Genomic DNA, 25,056 nt, shown 5'->3' with positions numbered 1-25,056 from the left:
AGACCAGGGAACACAGCTGCACATTGACAAGTGTTTCTTTTTTTTTCCTGAGAATAAGTGGTGTCTGTATTTGTGTAACAACGTAATCAGTAGAGACTATGGCTCATGTCTGTCTGGACCCAGGTTGATAGATCACATCACCTATACTATGTTCCCATATCCTGGCTGTCAAAGCCTGAAGGACAACAAATGGTTTGAGTAATGAGATGAGTTAAGATAGTGTCTCCCACGCTGAATTATGTGCCAGTTCCAGGACTACAGGATTCTGCCACAATCCATTTACACAAGAAATTAAATTGAAGATCGCAATGTAATATTCATATATTAAATCCTGGCGGACAATCAAAGTAATTAAGGCCAAATGCTCTGAATCATTCTGTAGCATCACGAATATTCTATTGCTCGGTTTTTAGAAGGACTTATTTCTACAACCAATTATCTTGGAAATCATTAAGCCTCCCTTGAAATGTGAATAATTTGAAAGCCACCACAGTACCCAGTACTACTCAACCCCTTTGCCCCCATGAAAGAAGAATTCTGCTAGAAAGGGGTGTAGAGTGGGCAGGGAAAGTTTGATTTCAAGAAGCTAGAACAAGTCTGTGACCAACCCCTTCACTGTGTGTGTGTTTTTTTTAAAGGAGTGGATATATTTCATCTTAAATTGAAGCAGTTAAACTGATGCAGTCTACTAAGCTAACCCCCAACACACACTGACCTGCTTGTTGTGCAGCTCTGTGGCTATTACAGGTATACACTACTGATGTAGCAATATGAGCCTAGGTAGTGGGGATGGCTCCATGTAACCCCACAGTGATGAATAGGGTTGACCTTCAGACCTTCCCCTACCCATGGCTGACCTCATCTCTTAAAGCTACTCCAACTACCCTCATCTCTTAGTCCTTGTTCTTAGTCCTTGTTCTTAGTCCTTGTTGCCAACACCTCTGCTACAGCATTCATTATAAAGGCCTCAAGTTATTTGTCGGTTCCCCTCCTAAAACATATGCCCCTTAAGAGCAGAGGCTATGTCTGAACCTCTACAGTGTCCTCAACCTTACCCAGTACATACTTCAGACAAGGTGCTTGGTGTACAGTTGGTGGATGGATGAAAGACTAAATAAGCAAAAGAATGAATTACCAAGAGAACAGACTTACACAAATGTATCTTTGGGAATGACAGGGTTAGTGTCCTAAATGAATCTTCCCTTTCTTCCAGTAAATGCCTTAAATCTCTCCAAAGAAAAAACAAAAAAACAATGCTCTCAAACCATCACCAATAAATGAACACCTGTCAACAAGAATGTGTAACTGAAAGATTAACAGAAAGTATTAAGTTAACGTGTACTTTTTAGAGTTGTACTTAGAAAACAACTGTTCTTACCTGAACTAATTACAAAACTTCTGTGCACCTTGCATGTAGAAAAGGTCTCTGATTTTTCAGTTTTACCAGTGGGAATAATTAAAAGTGTGCATATACAGTAATATTCTTACCAAATTATTTCTCCTTATAAATATATATCCATAGCCTAAGTTTGTTAATGCTGCGAAGCATCAATATTTCTCAGCTTTAGCTCACTTACTGCTCACCTGACTGTACCATAATTCTGATTTACAAATGAGATATTAGAGAGATATTGGACTGCATCTTGTTCATGTCTGTATCCCTAGCTGTAACACAGAGCTTGGCACTGAGAAAGTACTCATTGTAGAATGAAAGAATAGTAAGTGAGAAAGAAGCTCTAAGGGTTGTTTCCCATCATCAAAGTAGAGCTGCACAAAGCAAGCCCCATTCATTTAGGTTTTCCTTGTGATCAGTTGGCTACACTATCCCTGAGCTTCTAAGCCAACCTGATCCATCCACCCAAGCATTATGCCACTTTCAAAGGCAGTTGTCTCACTCCTCCATGTGCCCAGCACAAACCAGAGGGGGTGGTACAGTTTGTGTGTTAGCCCAAGCCAGATGAACACACCAACAACCATCTCTGGCTTTCTTGGGAGGGCATCTTGTGCCTGCATGTTTCACATCATCATGGGTCTACCAGTCAGTGTCAGAAACTGTGCCAAGAAATATTGATACTGTACAAAATCAATAAACCAGGGCAATGGCTAAATATTTATTGGGGCAGACAGTGATGCCATGTTTGCTCGGAAAATTCAATCAAGGTCTGTCCAATTACTACAGGTTTAGATTTGAACGAATTAGCTCTTAGTCATAGAATACTAGAATGTCAGAGCTAGAAGGACCCTTAGAACTCATCTGCCCTTGTCTAACCCTGAGGTTTTCAAACGGGGTTTTTGTTTTATTTTGTTTTGTTTTTCAAGAAACACATTTTATCCAGTGAAATCTTATGGTGCTCTTCTCATTCAAGTGGCAGTGCAGGTATTAGATCTTGCTGCTTGGTCTTCCCCTCTCATCTGCCTCAAACTGCAGACAAAAGGAAAGTCAGATTAAGTTAAAGAGGATCATGAGATACTGGGGGGAGAAAGCCCTGGTCTTGGAGTAGGAGTCAAGACAGACTTCAAATCTGTCTTAGCCACAGGCCATGATATTTCACCATTTAAACACATGCCTGAAGGGGCCCTTTGAATATGGTCATTTAAACTGGTTAGGGACATCTGTTCCTAAGATGACACAGTAACTAGCAGACTTATTAGCAGGAGTGAGTTTATTTAAATAAAACACATTGCTGCCAACTGTCATAAAGGCCAGCAGAAAATCCCGAGGGCAGGAGACACAGGGAGGTAAATGTCCTTTAATAGGGTACTTCACCAAGCAAATGGAAGAGAAGGAAAAACAGAGATAAGGTGGAACATTTTCCTCTCACCTTAGCTGGTGTCTGCTTCTGCACCTGTCTGGTTTTGTGTCCATCTTTTTCTGTACCTCTGTGTCATCTTCTAGTTCCAGCAGTATCTAGTTCCTTGTCAGTTTCTACCAGTACACATCTTTGTATTGAGGTTAACTCTGCTAATAGTTGTCTGCTGTGAATCTGTCCCTGCCTATGTCTCAAGTCTTTCTGCATCTGGCTCTTTGCTTCTAAATGTGTCTGTCTGATTTTGCACACGTTTGTGTGTGTGTGTGTGTGTGTGTGTGTGTGTGTTCTATGTATGTGCTCAGCACTCTGTATCCATGGCTTTTATTTCACTAGGTGGTTGTCTATGACTTTCTGTTTCTTCCTTCAATGCTTTACACCACAAGAAAGACTAATGGTGGAAGTGAGAGGAAGGGAGCTTTCTGAGCTAGAAAGGAAACCTGATGATTCTGACCATTCTTAAGACCAGTGCTGAGGCATCACAGTGAAATCATGTGTGCCTCTGCAGCCAAAGAGAAAAGACAAAAATAGGAAGAACAATAACAAACAAACATTTCTGGTGTTCCTAAAGACCTTAGTCTCTTTCTTCTTCCATGTTTCTCTAATTTCTTCATCTGTTTTTCCCACCCATTTTCCCTCCCCCATCCCTTTTTCTTTCACTCTGTCTCCTCATCTCCTATTTTTCTATTTTTTCATATTCCTTTCTTTTGTTTTCTATTTTATTTCTCCCCCTTTCTCTTCTTTTGTTCTTATTTGTTTTCTCTCTAGATTTAGCTTTCCCCATACATTTTCCTTTAAATGTGTTTCTTTCTCTGTTATCTTTTTTTTCCTTTTAGGTTTCTTTCTTTTTTTTTTTCTTTCTCCCTTTCCTCTTAGCTCCTCTTTCTGGATTTCTCTTTTTATTCTATTCTTCTTATTCCTTGTGTATGAATCCATCAGCCTCTTTCATGCTTTGTCTTCTCCAAAGATGTTTCAATCCTCAAGAGAGAGAAGTTTTCCTTTTATGCCCTGAGGTGGGCTGTTTTCTCATTCTCTGGTGGGCGGGGTTATTGCTGCTCCCTAGAACCTAACCCGGACACCCTTGCTCCCCACCCCAAGGACCCTGTCTGCAGAGTCACTCTGCGACTCCAGCTGCTGCTTGCATTCCCTGCACATCATGCAAAGCAGTGAGCCCCCAGGTGCAGTGGGAGAATTCATCAGCCACCCGACAGGTCTAACGATTTACTCCTGAGAAATAATCCATATCTGGATAATAGATCACCCCGACTCCCTGAGACCATTTGTCTTGGCATTTAAATGACATGAGAATCCAGCAGCAGAGCCAGGACTCCATCCCAGGTTCATTGGTATAGGCTGGAATAATAATGTTAAGGATTATGATAAGGAACACTTTGCATTTGCATGGTGCTTTTAAGCTTTATAAATTTGGGGGAGCTTAACCTTCCTTGGCTCATCACTTTTGAATCTCACACACTGTGGACCCTGCTTGCAAATTCAGAAGCCTGGCCCTTTAAGTGACTCACCCAATCATCTAGCCTGTTACTGGCAGAAATGGGAGGAAAACTCTATTTTTATGGCCTCCTGAGACTCTTTCCTCTGAATGCTAGGTGGCCTTCCAATCTCTAGGTCTCACTGTTCCTATCTAGAAATGGAAGCCAATACTGAGAGACAGTAAACTGTAGAGGCTCATTGTAGGACAGACCTGAGTTTGAATCTTAGCTCTGCATTAGCTAGTTGTGTGGCCTTGGGCAGGTTACTTACTCACTCAGAACCTCAATTTCCTCCTCTATAAAATGAGTGTTCTAATAAACCCTTCTCATAGGACTGTTATGAGGATGAATAGAGATTATCCATGTAAAGTGCTTAATATAGTGTCTGGCTCATAGTAAAAGCTCCATGAGTATTAGCTATGATTATTACTACTGCCTGTCTCTTTGCAGGATGATGAGCAATCTCATACAAATGCATGAGAAAATTGGTCTGGGGGTGGGAAAGAGATAATTGATGAACCAAAGAGTTTCCAAAGAGGTGTCCCTGAGGCCATCAATGGGGGAAGAGACATGGAAGGGTGAATATTGATGGTGGGAGGAGCTAAGGATTCTGTTTGGGTTGGGATGACTGGCCCGGTTCTGGGATTCTAGAAACAGGCAAAGAGAAGGGAGGAGGTTGGTGATCTGTATTCAGGTCCTAAACATATCTCAGCAGCATGTTGCTCAGCAGAATCAATTGCTGGCTGTCAATTCCAAGTGTCTAACTTTCCCCCTTTTCAGGATCTCATTTATCAGCTTCCCTGGGATGGTTCCCTTCCTGAAAAGCTAGACAGAGGGCCTTTTTATTCTTTCGGGAATCTTGAAGCCAAAAAGATTTTTCGGATGACCAGAAAAAACCTAAAACAAATGCTACCTTGTTCAGGAGCCTTTTGCGTATATGGAAGTGCACTGTACAAATATAAGAATGATTATTAATATTCCCAGTAATAACAGTAACAATCAATCTTTAGAGCTTGTTCTATAGAGTGTGGCTCCTGGAGGTTGACACATCATCTTAAATGGCAAGACACATCCCCAGGGTCCACTTGCATGCAGAATCACAGCCAAAATTCTTCTCCCTCTTTAATGGGACCTCATTCTCCCAGAGTCATACAAATAATTCAGCCTTCAGTGAGATGATTCTCATGCTATTGAAGCTCCCTGGAGATTGGATGCCGTGCGGAGGCGGGTAGATGTGGGCTCCTGACTTCAAGCTGTTGGAAGGCGATGAATTGATACATTTCCTAAGCACCAAGGGCTCAATTCCTTTGGAAATGAGAAGGACTTTGTCAAAGCCTGATGGTTTATTAACAATTTTCTCAACTGAAAAGAGCCCCATGTTTACCAGTTGACAAGTATTTAGTTAGAACCTTCCGTAGAGGATCTAAAGAGGTTTGTCAGAGCTGACAATGTGGTTGAGGAGACAGGCCACAAACATATAAAGATTATTGATAATATAAAGCAGTATCTTCAAAAAAGACATGCAAGCAGCTGGAGCAAAGTGGGGAAAATATAAGATACAGAGTCAGGAGAATTGATGTCACAATCTCTCTGAACCTTGGTTTCCTCATCCTCTTGGAAAGGCAGCCCAGTGGCACTGAGAGAACATTAGGTTTTGTGCCAGACCAACTGATTTAAAATTTAAATCACCTCACAAACTAACTAGGGGTCCTTGAACAAGTAACTTAAATCCTGTGAGCTGCAATTACCTCATGTATAAATTGGGGTATAATGGTAGCTCTTACTACATAGGATGGTGGTGTGGATTAAATGAAAGCACACATGTAAAGCACTAAGCATAATGCCTGGCTCACGGTAAATACTCAATAATCAGTTCTTCTTATTATAATATGCAGGGAGAAAAGGCAGGGAATGTTTGTAAATAGTAGGGCTTTATTTTTCTCTTCAGCTCTTTATACGCCTGACATTACATTTCATGGGAATGCAAACTCAAAAAAATACTTATGTATAAACAATAATTATATTACTGCTCTGTTATATTTTTATGTACCTCCCCAGGATTGCTCACCAAATTTGGTATGATCAAATTTACAGTAAAATGAAAAAGGAAATAAATTATATAATCCTTGTGGTCTTCGGAACCTCCCTGAGCTTCAGTTTTATCACCTGTAAAATGTGGCCAAGCACACCTATTTCAAGGGCTATTGTGAAAATGATATTGAAATGTGTTGATATTGGCACAGAATAGGCAGGAAACAAATGTTAGCTTCATTCCCCTTCTCTATTCTATAAAATTGAGAGTAATAAAGAATCACCCTCACTGGGATATTATAAGGATGAAGTCAGGTATATATACAGGAAATGTTTGTAAACTGTTAGATCCCAATAACAGCCTTTACAGAATATTTGCTATGTACCAGGCACTGTGCAATTATCAAATATTAATCAATTAGGTAAACATTAATTGTCTGCTATTTGGACTACACTGTTGTAGGTGCTGTGAATGATCCAGAGAGATCAGGGCCATTGGAGTGGATGAGCCCCTCCATACAAAAGCAGTATTAAGAACAGGACCTTGAGGGATGCTCTTATTTAGGGTACCAGAGGAGAATGCAGAACCAGAAGGAGAAATCATTGATGAGAACACTAGTACAGCATGGAATCCTCAGAGCCAAGGGAAGAGAGAGATTCAATAAGTAGGGAGGGATTCACATTGTAGCATTCTGCAGAGAAGGCAAATAAAATTAATGTCCCATTGGATTATGCCTCCAAAAAGACATTGCTAGCTGCAGTGAGAGGAGTCTGAAAGAGAGAGAAGAGAGAGGAGAGAGAGAGAGAGAGAGAGAGAGAGAGAGAGAGAGAGAGAGAGAGAGAAAGCATGCAGGCACTCTCTTGATGTGGACTAAGGAATGAGTGTATGGTAAGAAGTGTGGAGAGCAAGTCTACAATACTCTTTTAAGATGTTAAGGAATAAGGCTGAGAAAAGGAAGATTGGATGATAGCCATAAGGGGACTCAGGGTCAGAGAAGGGTTGAATATCTTTGTGGGCTATAGGGAAGAAGAAGCCCATAGGGAAACAGAAAATGAATAAGCAGATGAGAGAGAGGATTACTGAACAGGCAGAAGAAGCCTGAGAGATGAGACTTGGGAGGTACAGCTCAAAGAGGGACTTTCAATCAATAAGGAGAAAGGGATCCTGGGGTTGCAAATGCTGCCTAACGGTCAAGAGGCCTGAAAACGGACAATGGGCCACTGTATCTAGAATTAGGAAACCATGAGGGCCTTCAATAGTGGGCATTAAGTGGGAAAAAGTGAAATAGTTAATGGATGGCAGAGACCATATATTTGAGAAGTTTTACAGACCTAAGGGCAGGTAGAGAAAGGCTGAGGGAAAGATTGTGTTTTATGGGGAAGGTTAAGATATGTGTAGGCAGAGGGAAAGAGTTAGTGGAAGGAGACAGGCTGAAAAGGGACAAGAGAGCCAGAGGCTGAGGTGGCAGGAGGGGCTGAGTAGCACTGAAAAGGACCCCAGAGATGGTGCCTTCTTCCTTTGAGATGGGAGGGAAGGACAAAAAACCCAGAGAGGTCAAGGTTCTGCATTCAGTCCTTGAACCTAGCCTTGGGCACTAACATCATCACTCCTGACCCTATACCTTTCAGGGTATCTCACTGTCACTGAGTAGTTTTGAGGGACAGCAAGGTATGTGATTTAGGGGAATATACTGGTGGCTTTCTCCCTAGGGAGGTGGGAGGGAGCTGTAGCCCCATTCTGACACTGGGCCACAGAGTGTGGCCCAGCCAGGAAAGCCTGCCATCTATGACCTATACCTGTGCCACATAATCTCTTCTTCCCCAATTTCTTCCCTGAAAGCACCAACCTAGACCCACTCTTGAAAACAATGTGAGGGTCCACAGTCATTCAGAGACTCGAGCTTTCCTGTTATTTGCTAAGGCACTAAAGGCCCAGAGTCCTATGATCCAGTCAAATGTTATTGAAGACAAGAGAAGGGGACTTTTTTAATATAACCTGGTCTTCAGCTCTTTGACATGCACACACTTGTTAAATGTGTCATATGGCCTTCGTGCCATTTGATCTGACCCCAGCTATGGCCCATCCTCTCCAGCATTGCTGCTTTCTGGTCCTAGGCAAATACAGCTCTGATGGGCCCACTTTGCCTTGCCTCTTAGTTTACAGTCTAACAAGTCTCCTGGGATTTGGGTTGCAGAATGGCAGGACAGTTATAACCTCTAGATGCTTGAAAATAAGAGAGGGTGCTAGACCCCAGTCATCAAGGGGGGGACACTGAGTGGGTGCCAGACCCAAAGCAGCTTGGAAGATAAAGTCAGCCCTTAGTATCTTTTGTCCTGGGGTCAGCTCTGGTGTTCATATACCCGTCTCCATGGTGCCTGGGATGTAGGAATGCAGAGGAGAGGGACAAACAACTCAAGTTAGGGAAAATTAAGGCTCTGGAGCTAACCCTCAGTGTGTACTTAAGGCCTGAGTTGTTCCAGGATTGAGTTATAGGGGAGAAAGGTTTATTTGCATTGAAAAATGGCACTTAACAAAGGAGGTGATTAAAAATTAGAGAAACTACAGATTCAGAAATTTCAGGGCTTGGTGTATAAGAGAATTCTTTTGTCTCATTTTCCTCTCTCCTTCTCTCTCCTCCTTTCCTCCCTCCCCTTTTGCTCTTCTCCCTTCCTCTCCATCCACCCCCACCCACAGCTACTGATGTGATTGCTCATGATCTATAGTCAAATGCCATTAACCCCAACATGCTCATGAGGGGCCAGCTAAGCTGTCCCATGAGCCAATCTTGTGAGCAGACAGACCAGGGAAAGCATCAGGCAGATCCCCCACCCTACCCTCTCAGGGGTAATGGTAGCTAAACCAATGAACTGCCCTAAAAATAATCAATAAATCACTTGGCGTCTGAAAGAAATGGAAAACACCCCAGCAAACAGTGCTCAGAACATTTTCCATGACCTCTTCTGCCTTGAATGTCCATGGCGCACAAGCTACACAGGTCTAGATTGACTCTGCTCTCAAGGTGCCACTCCCAGATGGCGCCTGGCCTGTCTCAGTTTCAGAGGGTGGTCATTCATTCTAATGGGATGTCACGGGTGCCATCTTCAGGCACCTGGCTCTGCTGCCAGCCACAGAGACTATTGCTGGTTGCAAATCCCCCAAGTGCCATGCTGGTATAAAGAGAACAAGTCATGGCTGCGGTGGACATATGACCTTTCATGGACCCAAGGTGGGATGACAGTGTGATGTAATGGACTGAGCCCTGGACTAGGAGTCTGGACACTTGGCTTTCTAGTCCCATTTCAGCCACTAATGTTCTGGATGTTAGATAAGTCACTTTCCCTCCCTCAATCTCAGTGTGCCCATTGAGACGTGAGGAGGTTGAACTAGATTATGTCTAATGACACTTACAGCATTGATACGCAAATTCTGAATTTTTTAAAACTGTTTTTGGAAAAATTTGAGTTCTGATTAGAACGTATGGGGGGACTCCTTTTCTAGGGCTCCCATTTAGCTACTTTGCCACCAGATCCCTCACCCTAAATTCCCATTCAGTACATGCAGCCATGTACTGAGTTCCACTTCAGACATCAAAACCACTCATGGGTCTAGCCTGTACGTCCTACTGAGCTGGTTCTGTGCTTGGGGCTGGGCCATTCTGATGGAGTCCTGCGGTGGAACCCTGTGGGAGGGGATGTGCCATTGACTCCCAGATTTTAGTATAAGCAGGTGAGATGGCCACCTAGGTGGGTTGATTTCTCCCATGTTTGTATTTTCAAACTTTTTAACATATGGTAAAATTGAAAGAAAGACAATAGTTTAGTGATAACCAGAGGGTAAGGGGAGTGGGGGGTGAGAGATGAGGGTAAGGGGTATCAAATATATGGTGATGGAAGGAGAACTGACTCTGGATGGTGAACCCACAATGGGATTTATAGATGATGTAATACAGAATTGTACACCTGAAATCTATGTAATTTTACTAACAATTGTCACCCCAATAAATTAAAAAAAAATTGAAAGAATGGCACAATAAATACCTGTACATACTCTCATTAACAATTTGCCATATTTGCACACTCTCTTTCTTCTGACGCCCCTGCCCCTGAAAGTATTTTGCAGACATCATGACACTCCTCTCTGAAATACTTCAGCATATACCTTCTAAGACTAAGGATGTTCTTGAGGAAGCTTTGTAAAGGCTCTGCAATTCTCAGCTAGGGGAAAGTGTCCAGTCTCTGGAGTCCAAAGGGGCTCAGGAAGTATGTGAGATCTAAAGACCAGATTTCAGTCAGCCTGGATATGGATAGTGGGAGAAGGAACCAAGCACAAGAGAAGAAGGCACAGCCAGTGGTTCAAGTGCAGGTTCTGAACCAAAAGAGGAGGAGTAGGAGGATGAGATAAAGGAGGAGGAGAAGGCGGAAGAGGAGGAGGAGGAGGAGGAGGAGGAGGAGGAGGAGAAGGAGGAGGAGGAGAAAGAGGAGGAGAAGGAGATACTTCCCTTCTTGAGCTTTAGTTTGTTCATCTACAAAATGGGGGTTATGCTAATCTCTGTCCTGCCAACCTCTCAAAGCTATATGGGGTTCACATGTGAAAACAGATATGAGAGCACATTGGGAGCTGCCACACTTAAACACATAAGGACAAGTGATTTGTAGAGATTACTTTCAGTGTTAGTAAAGCTCAGGCCTGGAGGTCTCTGGAAGTGAATAGTCCCCCTGCTCAGTCCCCAAACTCTTGTTACTTGAAGCCACAGAATTTCCATCTATAATGGAAATCTCAGTGGCTGACATCTTTTGCAGTTTTTCAAAAGCATAAACACACATCCCGGTTCTTTCTAGTTTTTTTTTTTCAGATAAGTCCATTTTCTCTTATTGATTATGACACAAAACTAAAAGATCACCTCTACATTTTCTTCTTTCTGACATTTTTTTGTGTTCACCCTTAATTTCTACTATTGCCTCCCACCCTGTTGAGACTTCTAGTGTTGGAAATTTCTGTTATCCTGCCTACCCCTAGCTTAAAGAGCAAAATGATTTCCAAAATTAAGCGAGCATTTGGGATTTTTAACTTGATTTTATCTTTTAATTCAACCAAAGGTATATGTGTGTGGGAGATGCACTTGTCAACTAAACGCAATTTCTCTGCCTCCTAGGGGACTGAAGCATAATTGTAGCTCTGTCTTCCTGGTGTCAGAATGAAACTTGCATTTTCCTGACTGGTGTCAGCACACTGACAGACAGCTCCTGGGATATAGTAAGGGGTATTGGAAAAGAACGGGCAGAAGGGCGAGAGATTAGAGGCTGGTCTCATGTCTCCTTCCCTGGGTGACTTTGGCCTAGTCACTTACTGTCTTTTGCTTCAGCTTTTCTAACTTAAAAAATAGGAATAATTCTCTTCCATTTCTACCTCATAAAGATGGTGCCAAGACCTTGTCAGGCTTTGGTGATATGAAAATGTTTGGAAGTAATAGAGCTACGGGGAGTGGGGGGCAAGTGCCATGGAAGCAGTGTATCCTAAGAATGCTAAGTAGCTAGAAAGGAACTTCAAGTTTTCCTTATATAACCCCATTTGAGAAGTGAGGAAACTGAGGCTCTCCTGAGGTTCAGAGAGGTCCCAAAAGGTCCCCCATAATTTCACTACATGTTCACCATGAGCCCAGATAAATTTTTCCAAAACAGAAAAGCAAGGAGGCAGAGTCATGAGGTCCTAAGGCTTATAGCACCTTTTACAGAGCACATATGATTCCTGTACACACCATGTATACCTTCTGACAGGACTCCTCAAAAGGGTGTGTTAGGAGGCAAGGTTGCTAATCTGCCAATTTTCTCCATGGGCCTGGGGGTAGAGTTCTTTGTTATCTTACTCCTGAAATTGTGGCGACCTTCATAACAACCTGCTGAGGGAGGCAGGCAGGGGGACAAAGATCCCTGCTCCACAGAGGTGGAGTCTGGGGCTCAGGTTGGAAAGCAGACATACTTGTATTCATCTAGCTAGTCAGTCAGCATGTTCACCTCACTCCTGATATTTTAACTTTAAAAGCCATGCTCTTTCCACTGTGCTTCAGCTGCCTCTTGCCTGATGCAAGGAACCCAACAAGAAGGGAGTTCAAACAAGATAACCTGACTGAAAATGTTATATAGACATACACAAGGATTCTTAGAAAATTCAAATAAATGGCCTTTATGGAATATGCTTATTTTGAATATTACCCACACACCCAAAAGGAGTAGAGTGGGGCTTAAGGGATCGAGTTTTCCAGATAATGGCCCCAATGTTCCTTGTAGCTGGAGTACAATGGGAAGAGACACTGCTGGAGGGTTGTCATGGAAAGATTTCTTTCCACTACATTAGTTTCTTTAAGTTTGATATAAGAGCTTGCTAAAAAATGCTGTTTTATGGTCCTCATGCCCAGCAATTCTTGTTCAGTAAATCTGTAGTGGGAGCAGGGAATCTGCATTATTACAGCACATCCAAGTGATTCTGATGCATCTGGTCCAATGGACCACACCTTCAGAAACCCTGATCCAATGCAAGGTTTACTGGTCTTTGATCCAGTAAATCTTGGAATCCTATTCAATTAGCAACTGTTTGCCTGGGTGCCAAGTAATTTTGAGTTTCAGGGAAAAAATGATAAGAAGGTTTGAAGCCTTCCTTCTCACAGTCAAAAAGCCCCCAGCTAGACCTCATAATTGTGACTTCTTCCAAGTTAGAATGTTTTCTTCCTGCTAAAGACCTCATGGCAAACAATGACCTAAGTAAGGAGCAGGGTTCTAGGTTTTTAATTGGAATTGCAGTGAGAGACCCTGAAGAGGCAGCAAGCTGCCCAGCTCTAGGCCTTGGGTAGATATACTCAATGTGCCTTTTGTGAGCACAGACCTTAAGGTGAGGGGTGGCAGGTCCAGGCTAGCAGGCTCCTGGCTGCTCACTGGGGTGCTAAGGATCTCTGCATTCTTGGAAAAGAGGTGTCACAACTGGTTATGTGTCCCTGCACAAGAAGGGAGTCCTGTATTATACTCACAGACCAACTTTTACTTTTTTCTGAGTCACCAAAACCAGCCTCAGCGCCCAACCCCAGCCTAAATCTCTAGTCATTCTCCTATCTAGTCTAGTCCTTTATTCAGAAGCAAGGTTGCATTTTTTTCTACAAGAAGTGTTTTCTAACTCCAGAAAATAATGTATGTTTATTAAAGAAAATTGTAAAATACTAAAATATGAAAATAATAAAACATTTAAAAATTGCCCATAATTGCATTGCTTAAATACAATCACTATTAAGATTCTGGTGTGTTTCCTGTTAGCCTTTCTATGCATAGGCTTATTATTTATCCTTACTGTTTATATAATAGTGTCCATACATTTTGATTATTTATTTTTCTTTTAAAATAATCATAAGGATATTTTCAGATTATCATATAGTCTTCCAAATTATACATTTAAAAGTAATTGTACAATAATTCATTTAGTGAATCGACATGATATGCATAGTTCAGTATCTTCCACACAAAGGACATTTGATAAATACTTGTTGAATGAATGGATGGATTGATGAATGAATGGATGGATATGCATAGTTCAGTATCTTCCACACAAAGGGCATTTGATAAATACTTGTTGAATGAATGGATGGTTTGATGAATAAATTAACATTTATTTAAGGACAGATATTTCCCAAGGAAACTTAACATTAAGTAATGAAGTGGCCAAGGAGGTTGGTCAAAGAAAAGGGAAGGGGGAGAATTGCTAACTTTACTGCTAGATAATTTGTTTTAAGAATTCTAACCTCTGTATTTCCCCTTCCCTTTTTTTCCCCAAAAGAATAGACTTTGATTTGCCTGGAGCTCATTCACAATTATTAATATTCCAATTTTACAGATGAATAAAACCAAACCATAGAGAGGCTAAACAATCCTCCTAAGATTACATAGCTAGTACATAGCAGAATTAGGTTTCCAATCTAGGTCTGTGAGCATCCTTAGTTTTGTTCCTTTACCACATCACACCTCTTGCAGAAAAAGCAATGAAGAAGAATAGTTGTCATGAGTTTGTACTTCAGGTGGAGCTATTCTGGAATCAGAAACTTCAGTTACTGAGGCCCATTGGATTGGACTGAGCAGGGAGCCTTTATGCCACGAGGGAGCTCGCCCATCCCCCCCAAAAGCACATTCAGCTGGGGGAAAAAGGAAGACCATTGAGGCCATTACAGAAGCTGGTACTGGATAAGCTCATGGGAAGAGGTAAGGGTGAAATTTCAATATGCAGAGCCTGAAACTGGACATTTCTAGATGTCAGACTTGTTTGGCTTGGATGACTGGGTTTTATACAGCAGAAATTGGTAAAAGAGCAGGTCTGGTGAATGTTTGTTGTCTTTGATTGCTTTTAGAAAACAGAAAATTGGAAATGATTTAGAAATTGATGCAAAGGCAAAGAGGTACCATGTTTCCCAAATAGGAAGAAAAATTAGTGGAAGCCCTTTAAACTCTAACTATAGTTCTACTGTGCTAACAATTGCATGGCAAAATACAGGCGACTTTTCCATTTTATGCAACTCTTTTGCCACATTAATGCTAATATCAGTGGTTAGCAAAGCAAATGTAATAACTACTTTCCCCAAGGGATCTGTGATTGCAGTTTCCATTCCTCAGGCCTGCAATTGAGCTGTTGGAAGAGGGTTTTTCATATTTCTTTCTACCTCTTCTCTAGTATTTTGATCGACAGAATCCCATTTTCTCAGTGGAGAAAAACAAAGCACAGAGTCATGTCTGTACAACTACCATCAGAGAATTGGGGAAGAAATTAATTTGGTCCCCTGGACTTGAACAGGAAAATAAATTTTGTTTAGAAAGCCCTTCTTGCCCAATACGGCCCATTTCTGGTGGCTACTTCTACCTCAAGATTGGGGGCAGGGCTGGTTTACCACCACCAGATGCCCCAAACACTGAACCCATTATGGTATGTGCCTCCATAAGTATTTAAAATTTAAAAACACAATGCCATAACAGAAGTGTAATGAAATCCAACACAGTACCACCCCCATTGAAATATCAAATATCAAATTCTTTCTAAAAATAAATGTTGGTTCCCCTTCTATGCCAGCCTTGAGCAAAAGCATAGGTGGTGAAGTCCAGTCCCTAAGTTAGCAGCAACTGGGGGCACCCCATATTCATACTTACTTAATTATTTTCTTTCTGTTGGAGATCAACCCCCACAAAAGAAAGGTTCCCAGGCAGGAAAGCATCTCCCTCTTTCCCTAGAAATCCACAGGGCTGGAACAGTAAAATTACTCTCACCTCTGAGGCTCCTTGGGGGGCAAAACTCTTTTCTCCTATTCACATTCTTCGTTCTCTAGAGCAGATAGTGACTTAAAATCAGATCTGGAGGAACCTAGGGCTGAGGTGATGCTTCCACTCAGACAGGGGTTTCCCAAGGACTGAGGCAGTGCCTCTCCTTCTGATTCAGGGCTCCTGGGGCAGATGCCGCTTCCCGCCTGGGTTGGGCCTCCTGAGGGCTGGGATGATGTCTCTGTTAAAACATTGGGTTTCTTAGGTCTGGGATACAGTCTCACCCTCAGATCTGAGGCTCCCTGGGACAGGTGCACCATCTCGCCCTCATATTCCAGCTTCTGGGGACAGGCCCGCTTTTATGCACCTGATTAAGGGATCCAGGGGGCAGGGACCTCCCCTCCCTCTCAGATTCGGGGCTCACCAGGACTGAGATGGCGTCTCCACTCAGACTCTGGTCTCCCTGGGGTATGGGCAGGGTCCTGTCCTCAGCCAGAACTTCCCGGGACAAGAGCTGTGCAGTGGCCTCCCTCTGCGTGGGGGAAGGGGCTGTGGGACCAGCGGCCTCTTCTCCGGCGGGTGGGGGGGCTCCCCTGAGGCCCTGCCCCCTTCGTGACATGCCCGAGGTGTCCGGTGACCAAGACACTCTTAGCTGGGTGCAGGGTGCGGCTCAGGGCGTGGTCACCGGGGCTACTTAGGGCGGACAGTGCTGGGGACAGCGCGGAAGCTAGTTGCGAGGCTGCTTAGCGCTGGCACTCAGCGTGGGTCATGGCGTGGATTCTGGACTGCCTGTTTGCGTCTGCCTTTGAGCCCCGCCCCCGCCGTGGTGAGTGGGGCTCACCGAGTCGGGAGGGGGGGCTGGGGCGCTTGGCCGGGGGCGGCCGGCGGCTGCAGCCCCGGCGGGGTGCCCTGGGGCTTGGCTGGCCGCCCCCTTGCTTCCCTTCCCGCTGGCTTTTAGCTAATTGTTCCTGGCTCAAGGGACTGCCCCGTCGAGGCCCCGCATAAATCACCAGGTTTGCCGGGAATAGAGAGCAATCGTGCTAATGGCTCGGCAGGACGCGGGGCGAGCACGGGGGCGGAGCCGCTGGCTCAGCCTTCCTTAGCGACAGCCAGAGCAGTGGGGCCAGACCCGCAGGAGCGCCATTCGCAACTCAGGGGCCCTAAAGTTCCAAGGATGAACGCCCGTGGCAGGGCATCCAGGGCCCAGGTGCCCTGAAGATGGGGGGTTTTCCTTTTGCCCTGAAATTTGTCCCCCTTGTCACAATCTCAACTGCAGAATATCAGCGTGGGCCCCTTAGCGTCATGGAATTCAACCCCTTCATTTAAGAGATGATGACATTGAAGCCCAGAGATGGGAAAGGCCTGCCCAAGGTCATACAAGGAGTTGGCAGCAAATCTGGTTTTACTGAGGCTCTGCCAACTGCCCACTGCCCCAACCTGCCCAATGGCAGAGGCCTGGGGTCTTTAGTCTGGGTCTTTCCTTGAGTGCTTGGCTCTCCTCTCCCTGTGGAGTTGAGGATATAGGTATGCAAAGACCAAGCACCAGTATAAATATCTGGGTGGCATCTCACCCTTTTCCTGTAACTGCTTCTATAAAGTATATTTTGGAAACTGATTATTTTTTCCTCCTTAAAGTTTCAGGAGACTGATCTTTTCTTTTTGGGATTTCCCAGGACCCTCACCCACACTGTCCTTCACTCCCCCTTGGTAGGCTCCACCCACTCCAGGCTGCCACCTGCCCCCACTACCACCTGTTTTTCCATAGTCTCCACCTCCAAAATCTATATTGGTGAGAGTGCGTCATTGGTCACCAGCCGTAGACCAAACCTGGGGTTGTCTCCTCTTTCCTCTGCCCCCTCACAGGCGGAGAGAGGAGGGGCTTCAGCAACTTAATGCAGCAGAAACCTACTTTTAGTTCTTGCCAGCCCCAGCACCCTACTGAGAACCATCCCAGGAGTCTGACCTACTGCTAAGGGACTGCAACATGCTTAGCAAGTTCAACTACAGTCTCTGAAAGGCCACAAGTTCTCTGAGAAGGAAAGAGATGCACGTGCAAACACAGTTTAATTTTTTGTTTTGTGTATTTTTTTGTTTACGTGATCCTGGTGAGTCAAAAAAATAATAATAAAATAAGGGAGCTTTATAAGGTGCCTTTTAAGACTTTACGGCTCAAATACCCAAGCCTGGAAAAGGAGGTCCACCCCTGCCTGGCCTACTAGGTTGTCATGTAATTCCGATGAGATCAAGGATATGAAGTCTCCTTTATGAATAACCCCACTGGAGGGGGTCAGTATCACACCAGGAAGCGCATTCCCATCTAATGACAGCCATGTCTATTAGAAAAGAAGGCTTTTCCTTAAACTGAACCCAAATCTATGTCTTGGACCTGGAGCTGACCTTTGTGATTTTCCCAAGGGAACAGTGTCAGACCTCCCCGTTTTCCCACCCCCACTCACCCCTGTTCTTATCCAGGCCAAAACTGTTCCTTCACCTAGTTCCTTCATCTATTTCACATGTGACATGGCTGCAAGGCACCTACCCACATCTAGCTGCTCTTCTTTGAACATGATCCAAGTTGAAAATGCCCAATGACCTGGCCAAAAGAGGATTTCCAGCTGTGCCCCTATAATTAATAGTTCTGGATTGCTGCATTTCCCTCTTTTGGAAGCCTGTGTCACACTTATGGTACACAGATCCATAGCCTTAAATGCACACATACATACACATTCCCACCCCCACACATGCCCACATACAAAGTCACGAACAGACACACACACTCTCACACACACACACAAAGCACATGCATCACATACTTTCCACACACAACAAAATATACCCATATCACACATATACACACCACACACATATACATGCCACACAGTTCACACAAATAGCTCATTTATATTGGAAATACTTTCGAATGAAGCTACTCTTTTTAAAAAGGTAAACCTAAATTCTTTTCACGATCTTCATTGTGTATTTAGTTGGATTTTGAACCCAAGCACAAGATCTTATATTTGCTGCTGCATTTTCAATCTGGTGAAACCTGTGCCCCGACATATGCCAGTGGCACACCAATGCCTACACCAACTCTATTACTCATACAATATTAGGTAATATGTGTGAAGTGCTTACCAGGTGTTGCCCCTTACGCTCGGTCCCTTACATATATGATCTCATTTACGTCACATAACATGGCTTTCAGATAAGTACAGCTTTTTTGGTAAGAACCCATTCATTGCACTCTTCCTGAGAAATGTTGTGCATCATGAAAGGGTACTTTTGTGGGTAACTATTTATATTCTGTAGGACTATAATTGCCCTTGGTACCTCCCTTCAAATGCCTTCCAGAAATCCTCGGGAGTCAGAGGTGGGGGAGAAGTAGCTGGTCGTATCACCCACCCATTCTCCCCTTCCCCAGGAGACAGTTGGTATGTAAGAGCAATCTTTTGAGGGTGGCAATGGGCAATGGGCAATACCATATAAAGATATTTGGGAGAGGCATCATTGAGCTCTGGGAAGAATGGGGGCCCAGAATAGTTTTCTTTCCCAGGGAAAGGGACAGCACAATTGACCCATTTGAAATTCTCTCTCCAGTTCACTCTTGGCATTGGATTTACCTCAGACAATTGGACTTCTGTAAAGCAGCCAAAACTCTAAAGTTGAAGGGACTCTGGGGTCCACTTTACATACAAATTTGATCTTTCCTTGGAGATGGGACCTAATCGATTTGCTGAAGCCAGGTCTGGTTGAACTGCAACAGGATCATTTTCCAGAGCTGGAGCCAATTTGCCAATGAGACACCCTACTCCCTGAGTCACGGTATCAGATGAGCACCCCCATTCACCAATGGCAGGACTTCCCAGAGTTCCATTGTAAATCACTGGATGCACCTCAAAAGATATTTTGCCACAGGGAAAAAATGTGACAATCTAGAGCTTAGGTTTCTACGTTATTCCACACTTTATCCACCATGAGGATAAAATGCAGGATCTGTGTGATGAAAACTGGCAGAAAATAATACTCTTGCAAATGTACCTCAGGCTCCAGCAGTAGAGCTGACATTCATCACACTTAAATATCAAATGACAGAAAGCATATCGGGCATTGATAGAGCAGGACACCAGGTCCCGGAGGGTGATTATGGCAATGGTGAAAGTAACATCATTCCTTTTTTCACACTTATCTAGTAAGGCAACCTAAATGTCCAATAATAGTGGAATGATTAAATAAACTATATAACAAATCCACTCGTTAGACTAGTCTACAGCTATAAAAATGATGTTTATGAAGAATAGGTAGCAATATGGAGAACAGTATGATTATAATTGTGCCAAATATGCATTTTTGTACTATTGGAAAAAAATTCAGCAACAAAGTAAATAAAGTAAGAGATTCTATTAAGCTGATGAAATAATAGTAATTTTTTTCTGTTTCCTAAAATCTCTATCAGGTTTGTGCTTGAATCACTCTCATAATTAGAACAGGTTTTTAAAAGGCTAATGGAAGCCCTAGGTTATGGAAACAATCCATGCAATGATCTAGAATCCTGCTGCACAGAGTTTAATATGAGGGATTTTATTCCTTCGAATTTTCGTTTAAATGTAAAGATTAGATTAGGTAAGCCAAATGTGATCTTCCCAATGATCATGAAGTGTCCCCTAACAATGGGCGGGAAGTGGAAGAACTGGTTTGAATCCCAGGCCTGCTTTTTATAGTGTTGCTGTGAGCAAGTTACTCAACCTCTCTTAAAATGATTTAATAATGCCAACTTTTCCAGGTTATAAATATTATTATTATTATTATTATTATTATTATTATTATTAAATGCCTTCTACAACTCAGGTATCAAAAGATGCATTTTATTCCTTCTCCAAATATTTACTATGTACGAACCACTTTACATAAACAATCTCATTTAACTTTCCTAACAACTCTCTGGTATTATTATGCTTATTTTAAAGACAAAAGTTCAGAGAGATTCAGTAACTCGCTCACTCTAGCACAGTGAGTGGGGGAGGATTACAACTTCTTTTGGTCTGATTTCAAAGCTTGAATGAGATTAAAAGGGATCACATTTGCAAAGCTCCTAGCACTATGCTGATATGCAGCAGATATTTATGAGGTGATCAATGTGATGTTGATGATGTTCCCTTGCCAAGAGTCCAAATTCTGGTCTTTGATCTATTACTTATAGATTCCTTTCTATGAAAAGGTTCACATTTTAACAGGAAATTTCCATGCAAATGCCACTTGTGTCATCATTGCTGGTGCTCTGAGTCACTAAGACACAATTTCTGTTTCCTTCTGGCAGTATAATTTATTCTCACATGTAGCAGTAGAAGTAGGTAGATGGCATGTTTGATGAACCTTGGCAGCTACTGTCACATCTCAGATACACCTCTTGAGAAACCACACAGCTTCCTCGGGATGGGCACCCAACACCCAACAACCAGTAGGCCCCTGCACTAAGGGAAGCTTATTAAATGGTGAGGGCCTATCCTGAATCCAACTATTATTCTCTGTATGGTACGGCTGACCCTTAATTGTTACTCCTCCCACATCCCTCCTCAAAGTGGAGGCTCCAGCACTTCCTCAGAAGCAGACACAGGAAGGAGCAGGAGAAGTTTTTCTAAATCCCTAAATCCTCAGAGAGGCTCACTAATGGATTAACTTGCATGTTGGAGGCTAGGGTTAGTGAGTGGTAGTATGAAGGATTAGTAAGAAAGGTGAAGGAGAAGGAGGACTTGAAGGCATAGAACACCTGAAGCCCAACCTCTCAGAGCTTTCTTTGCCATGAATCTCAATACTTCTCTACTCTGTAGCCTCTTTGTCCCTCCCTGGGATTATATCCACCCCCTAAACTCAATTTCTTAAACTTCCCCCACCACTCCTTTCTTTAATGCAGCTTTCGCTTGTAATAACTTGTTTTTGTCTCTAGAGGGAAGCAACAGTATCAGAAAGGAAAGGGCACAGATTGTGGTCTTCTCTCACTTTACTATTTTTTGCAAGGGTTAGATTTTATCTTCCATTAACTGCAAACAGATAAATAACAACCAATTGGAGCTGTATTTTAGGTGCTGCAAAGTATATCACAGAAGCTTCACATCTTTCTCCTTATTGTCCCATCTATCCCCCAATTTTGATGGCTGCTAGAAAAAGTTTGGCCTTGGGAACATTTCTTAATTTCTAGGGTAGAGGTGAGAAAAACAACAAGAATGGTAGGTCAGTTTAGCCAGGAAATATTCATGCTGTTATTGTCTTGAACACAACAGCACGTATTTAGGAGATAAGGTTGGGGAGCTCAGTCCATAGTTGGGGTGGGGGATTTCTAGATGCTGAGCAGGTAGTTTGAAACTTTGCTGTGTGGAGTAGTACATCTGAAACCTTTCTCTCATTAACACTGCCAGGAGAAACTGCAGAGTGAGAATTGGACTTAGGGTCCAATTCTTCCGGGGTTGCATTAGGCTGATCAAAACATCATCCTCCAAGAAGAGGGGCTATTTCAAGAGTGTCAGACAAACCAGTAATGAGGAAAATTGGCAGTTCAGTCAGTCAGTTTCAGTCCCTAAACACCCCGATTGAGACAGTCTGGGCTATATGAGAAAGGGGAGGGGGTAAGCAAGGGAGGGAATTAGCTAATCTTTTCTTGAACATTGGCTATACATATTAGGCAATTGGCTGCTGCTTTACACATTTTACCTCCTTCAGTCATGTGGGCATTTCTAAGGCAGGTGTTGACATCTCCAATTTATAGATGAGAAATCTGATGTTCAGAGAGATGAAATAACCTTGCCAAGATCACACAGCAAGTAAGATGGAGCTGGGCTAAAAACTCAAAGCTGTCTCCATCCAAAGCTTCTCTGCCCCCACTGAAAAGATGAAGGTCCTGATCTTGAAAGGGTTTTACTCTGATGGGGGAAACCAAGGTCTCTCTCCTCAATAAAATTCACATTTTGATGCCCTGCTCTTATAGGTTCTTGTTTTTTTAGGGTGAAAACAAGCAAATCTCTGTTTACATTTGGCAGTGATGGGGGTTATCAAAGCATTTTTCCACCTTTACAATTTCCCATATAATATCCATGTTATGAACTTTAAAGAGAGGCTTAAAGTGGGGGTTTTTAAGCTTCAAGGAAAGTTGTGTGTGTGTGTGTGTGTGTGTGTGTGTGTGTGTGTGTGTGTATCCCATGGTGGTGACAGTGTTGACAGAGGTCCTGGAAGCCCTTTGTATCCCACCATTTATAAGGGTTGGGGTGGAGGCGTGTTGACGATAGCCTTCCATTACACTAATTTAGAGCCTCTGGTCCAGGATTGCATCTTTGGAGTCGTAGCCATGGAACTTTTGGCTTCATAAAAGTTGAGGTTTGCCCTCCATTTCACAGGTAGGAACACTGAGCTGGAGTGAACCAGATAGTCTTCAGGAATCCAGGTGGGGCTTGCACAACAGCATTTAAACAGGTGGTTCAGTAGATGGGTGTGTAGGGGATGGGGAGGAAGGGAGAGAATCTTCAAACAGGGAGAGGTCTCACTGAGGGAGTGTGAGAAAGTGGACGTGAAGCTGGTATCTTCAGAGGAGAGTGAGGAGGTGTCAGACTGGCTCCCGCAGCAGCACGGAAGCCAAGTGCCTGAGACTTGTAGGGACTTAACCAAGGGGCTTCAGCTATTCCGTGTCCTGCATAACTTTGACTGGCCTCTCTAGATTTTTTTTTTTTTTCAAAAGGAGACTTACCGGCTACATAAGAGTTTAGACAATGCTTTTAATGCCCACCCAGGATGAGGTGCTGACCCAGGCCCAGCTTGAGGGGCAGGCTTTATGGATGTTCCAGCTGCTTCTCATCTGCACACCAGGCTCATTTGTGCCAGTTGAAAGGGCACAATAATAACAGTAGCAATTTAAATCTCGCTTCTCACTCCCCCTTACCCCAGAAAGTTTCAAAGTGACTCACCACCATTGAATTGTCCTTCTCTATCTACCCGCTGACCTCTTGGAAGCTGGTTCCCTGGGGGCTGAGCTGGAAGCCAGTGCTTCCAGCGGCCCTTTCGTTGTGACTGAGCCAACCCCCCTCCCCAATAAATGTGGTCTCCAGAATGCAATGTGTTGTTTTAATTTGGATTTCTCAGATGAGGCTGCTTAGAAGGCATTATGGCAGCATGAGCCCCATTAGGCAGGCATAGTGTTCCCCCAATTATGAATAATACAAAACTGGGCCCATTCAGGAATGTTTTCTGAGTGGTCTCTGCTTGCTTTTCTGTGTGCAGTTTTATTTGGAAATGATTGATCTGTTTGAAATTTACTGGATACCAATTTCTGGTGGTAATGCTATTAAAAGAAAAAGGGTCTGAGGGGGATGTGAAATGATTCCCTTACTCCGTCCTGAATCCTTACTCCATTCCCCTCCATACCCAGCCTCAGGAGAGCTCCTAGAACTGGAGCTGGTGAGGTGCTTATGAGCCTAGAGTAATTACAGATTTTGAGGTGTCAACAAAGCAGGTAATTAGGTGGAGAGGTATCAGCTGTCTGAGAGACAAAGAAAGTAATTATGCTGAGCACGCTTCGTGCTATCAGTAAACTTAAAAGAAAGACTTATTGGGAAATGATACTGTTTGATAGAGACTTCAATGTCTAGCATGAATCAGAGGACCTTTGGTGAGGCTGCCTGGTATAGAAGAAAGATTTAGAGAGCATGGCAGACCTGGGTTCAAATGCCAACTCTGCCTCTTACTGGCTGTGTGACCTTGGGGAAGTTACTTAACTACTCTGAGCTTGATGTGTGATGTGAAAACAGAGATAATCATAGCTCCATTTATCTCATAGAGTCATTATGAGGACTCAAGGTGATAATGCATGTAGGAACACTTACCACAGTGCCTGATACACAATAAGTGCTTTAATAAATTCTAACATTATTATTACGTTCATTATTATTATTGCTATATACCAGGCATTCTCTACAGGAACTCAGATTTTAAAAGGAGAGACAAATAATTGCAATTATGCATGATCATATCATAAGAAGTATGAACAATGTAACTATGGTGGGTCAAAGGAGGGAGCCCTCAATGGAGAGGGAGGAGTACAGAAAAGCAGAGGAAGTTTTGTGACTCTTGAGTTAGGTGTTAAAAAGTAAGGAGTCTGTCAAGAAACCCAGGGGGAGAGGGATTCCAGGCAACAGGATTTACCCACACAAAGCCAAGGAGGTGTGAAACAGTCAGGCCCTGCGCAAATAGTTGGGCTCTGCTGGGCACAAAGTGGGGTCTACTGGGGGCGGGGGTTGGGTTGGGTTGGGGTGGGGAAATGACCAAGAATCTTTCCAGTTTACTCCCACCAGCCCCTGCACTGCGCCCTAGGCGCCCTACCTGACCAATCACGTGCGGCGCCCTCCTCTTCTTTCCTTTGAGCAGCCAGGTAAGCTCACAAACTTTGCCCCAGCAGGACTTCGCGCACAGCG

The 25,056-nt window shown here is 43.4% G+C and overlaps 1 protein-coding gene across 1 annotated transcript in view; it reads left to right on the top strand.

The window, feature by feature from the left end:
• The first annotated feature begins 16,249 nt into the window (after positions 1-16,249).
• ARHGAP36 (Rho GTPase activating protein 36) overlaps positions 16,250-25,056 on the top strand; it is a 31,291-nt gene continuing 22,484 nt past the window's right edge. Inside the window, exon 1 of the mRNA XM_033116613.1 lies at positions 16,250-16,433. Within this exon, the coding sequence (XP_032972504.1) occupies positions 16,376-16,433 (58 nt within the window). The 5' untranslated portion in view covers positions 16,250-16,375. The remainder of the gene's footprint in view (positions 16,434-25,056) is intronic.

The sequence above is a fragment of the Rhinolophus ferrumequinum genome, chromosome X (assembly GCF_004115265.2).
Source record: "Rhinolophus ferrumequinum isolate MPI-CBG mRhiFer1 chromosome X, mRhiFer1_v1.p, whole genome shotgun sequence".
Lineage (NCBI taxonomy): Eukaryota > Metazoa > Chordata > Mammalia > Chiroptera > Rhinolophidae > Rhinolophus > Rhinolophus ferrumequinum.
The sequence above is the reverse complement of the archived record's forward strand: the minus strand, read 5'-3'. Positions and strand labels throughout refer to the sequence as shown.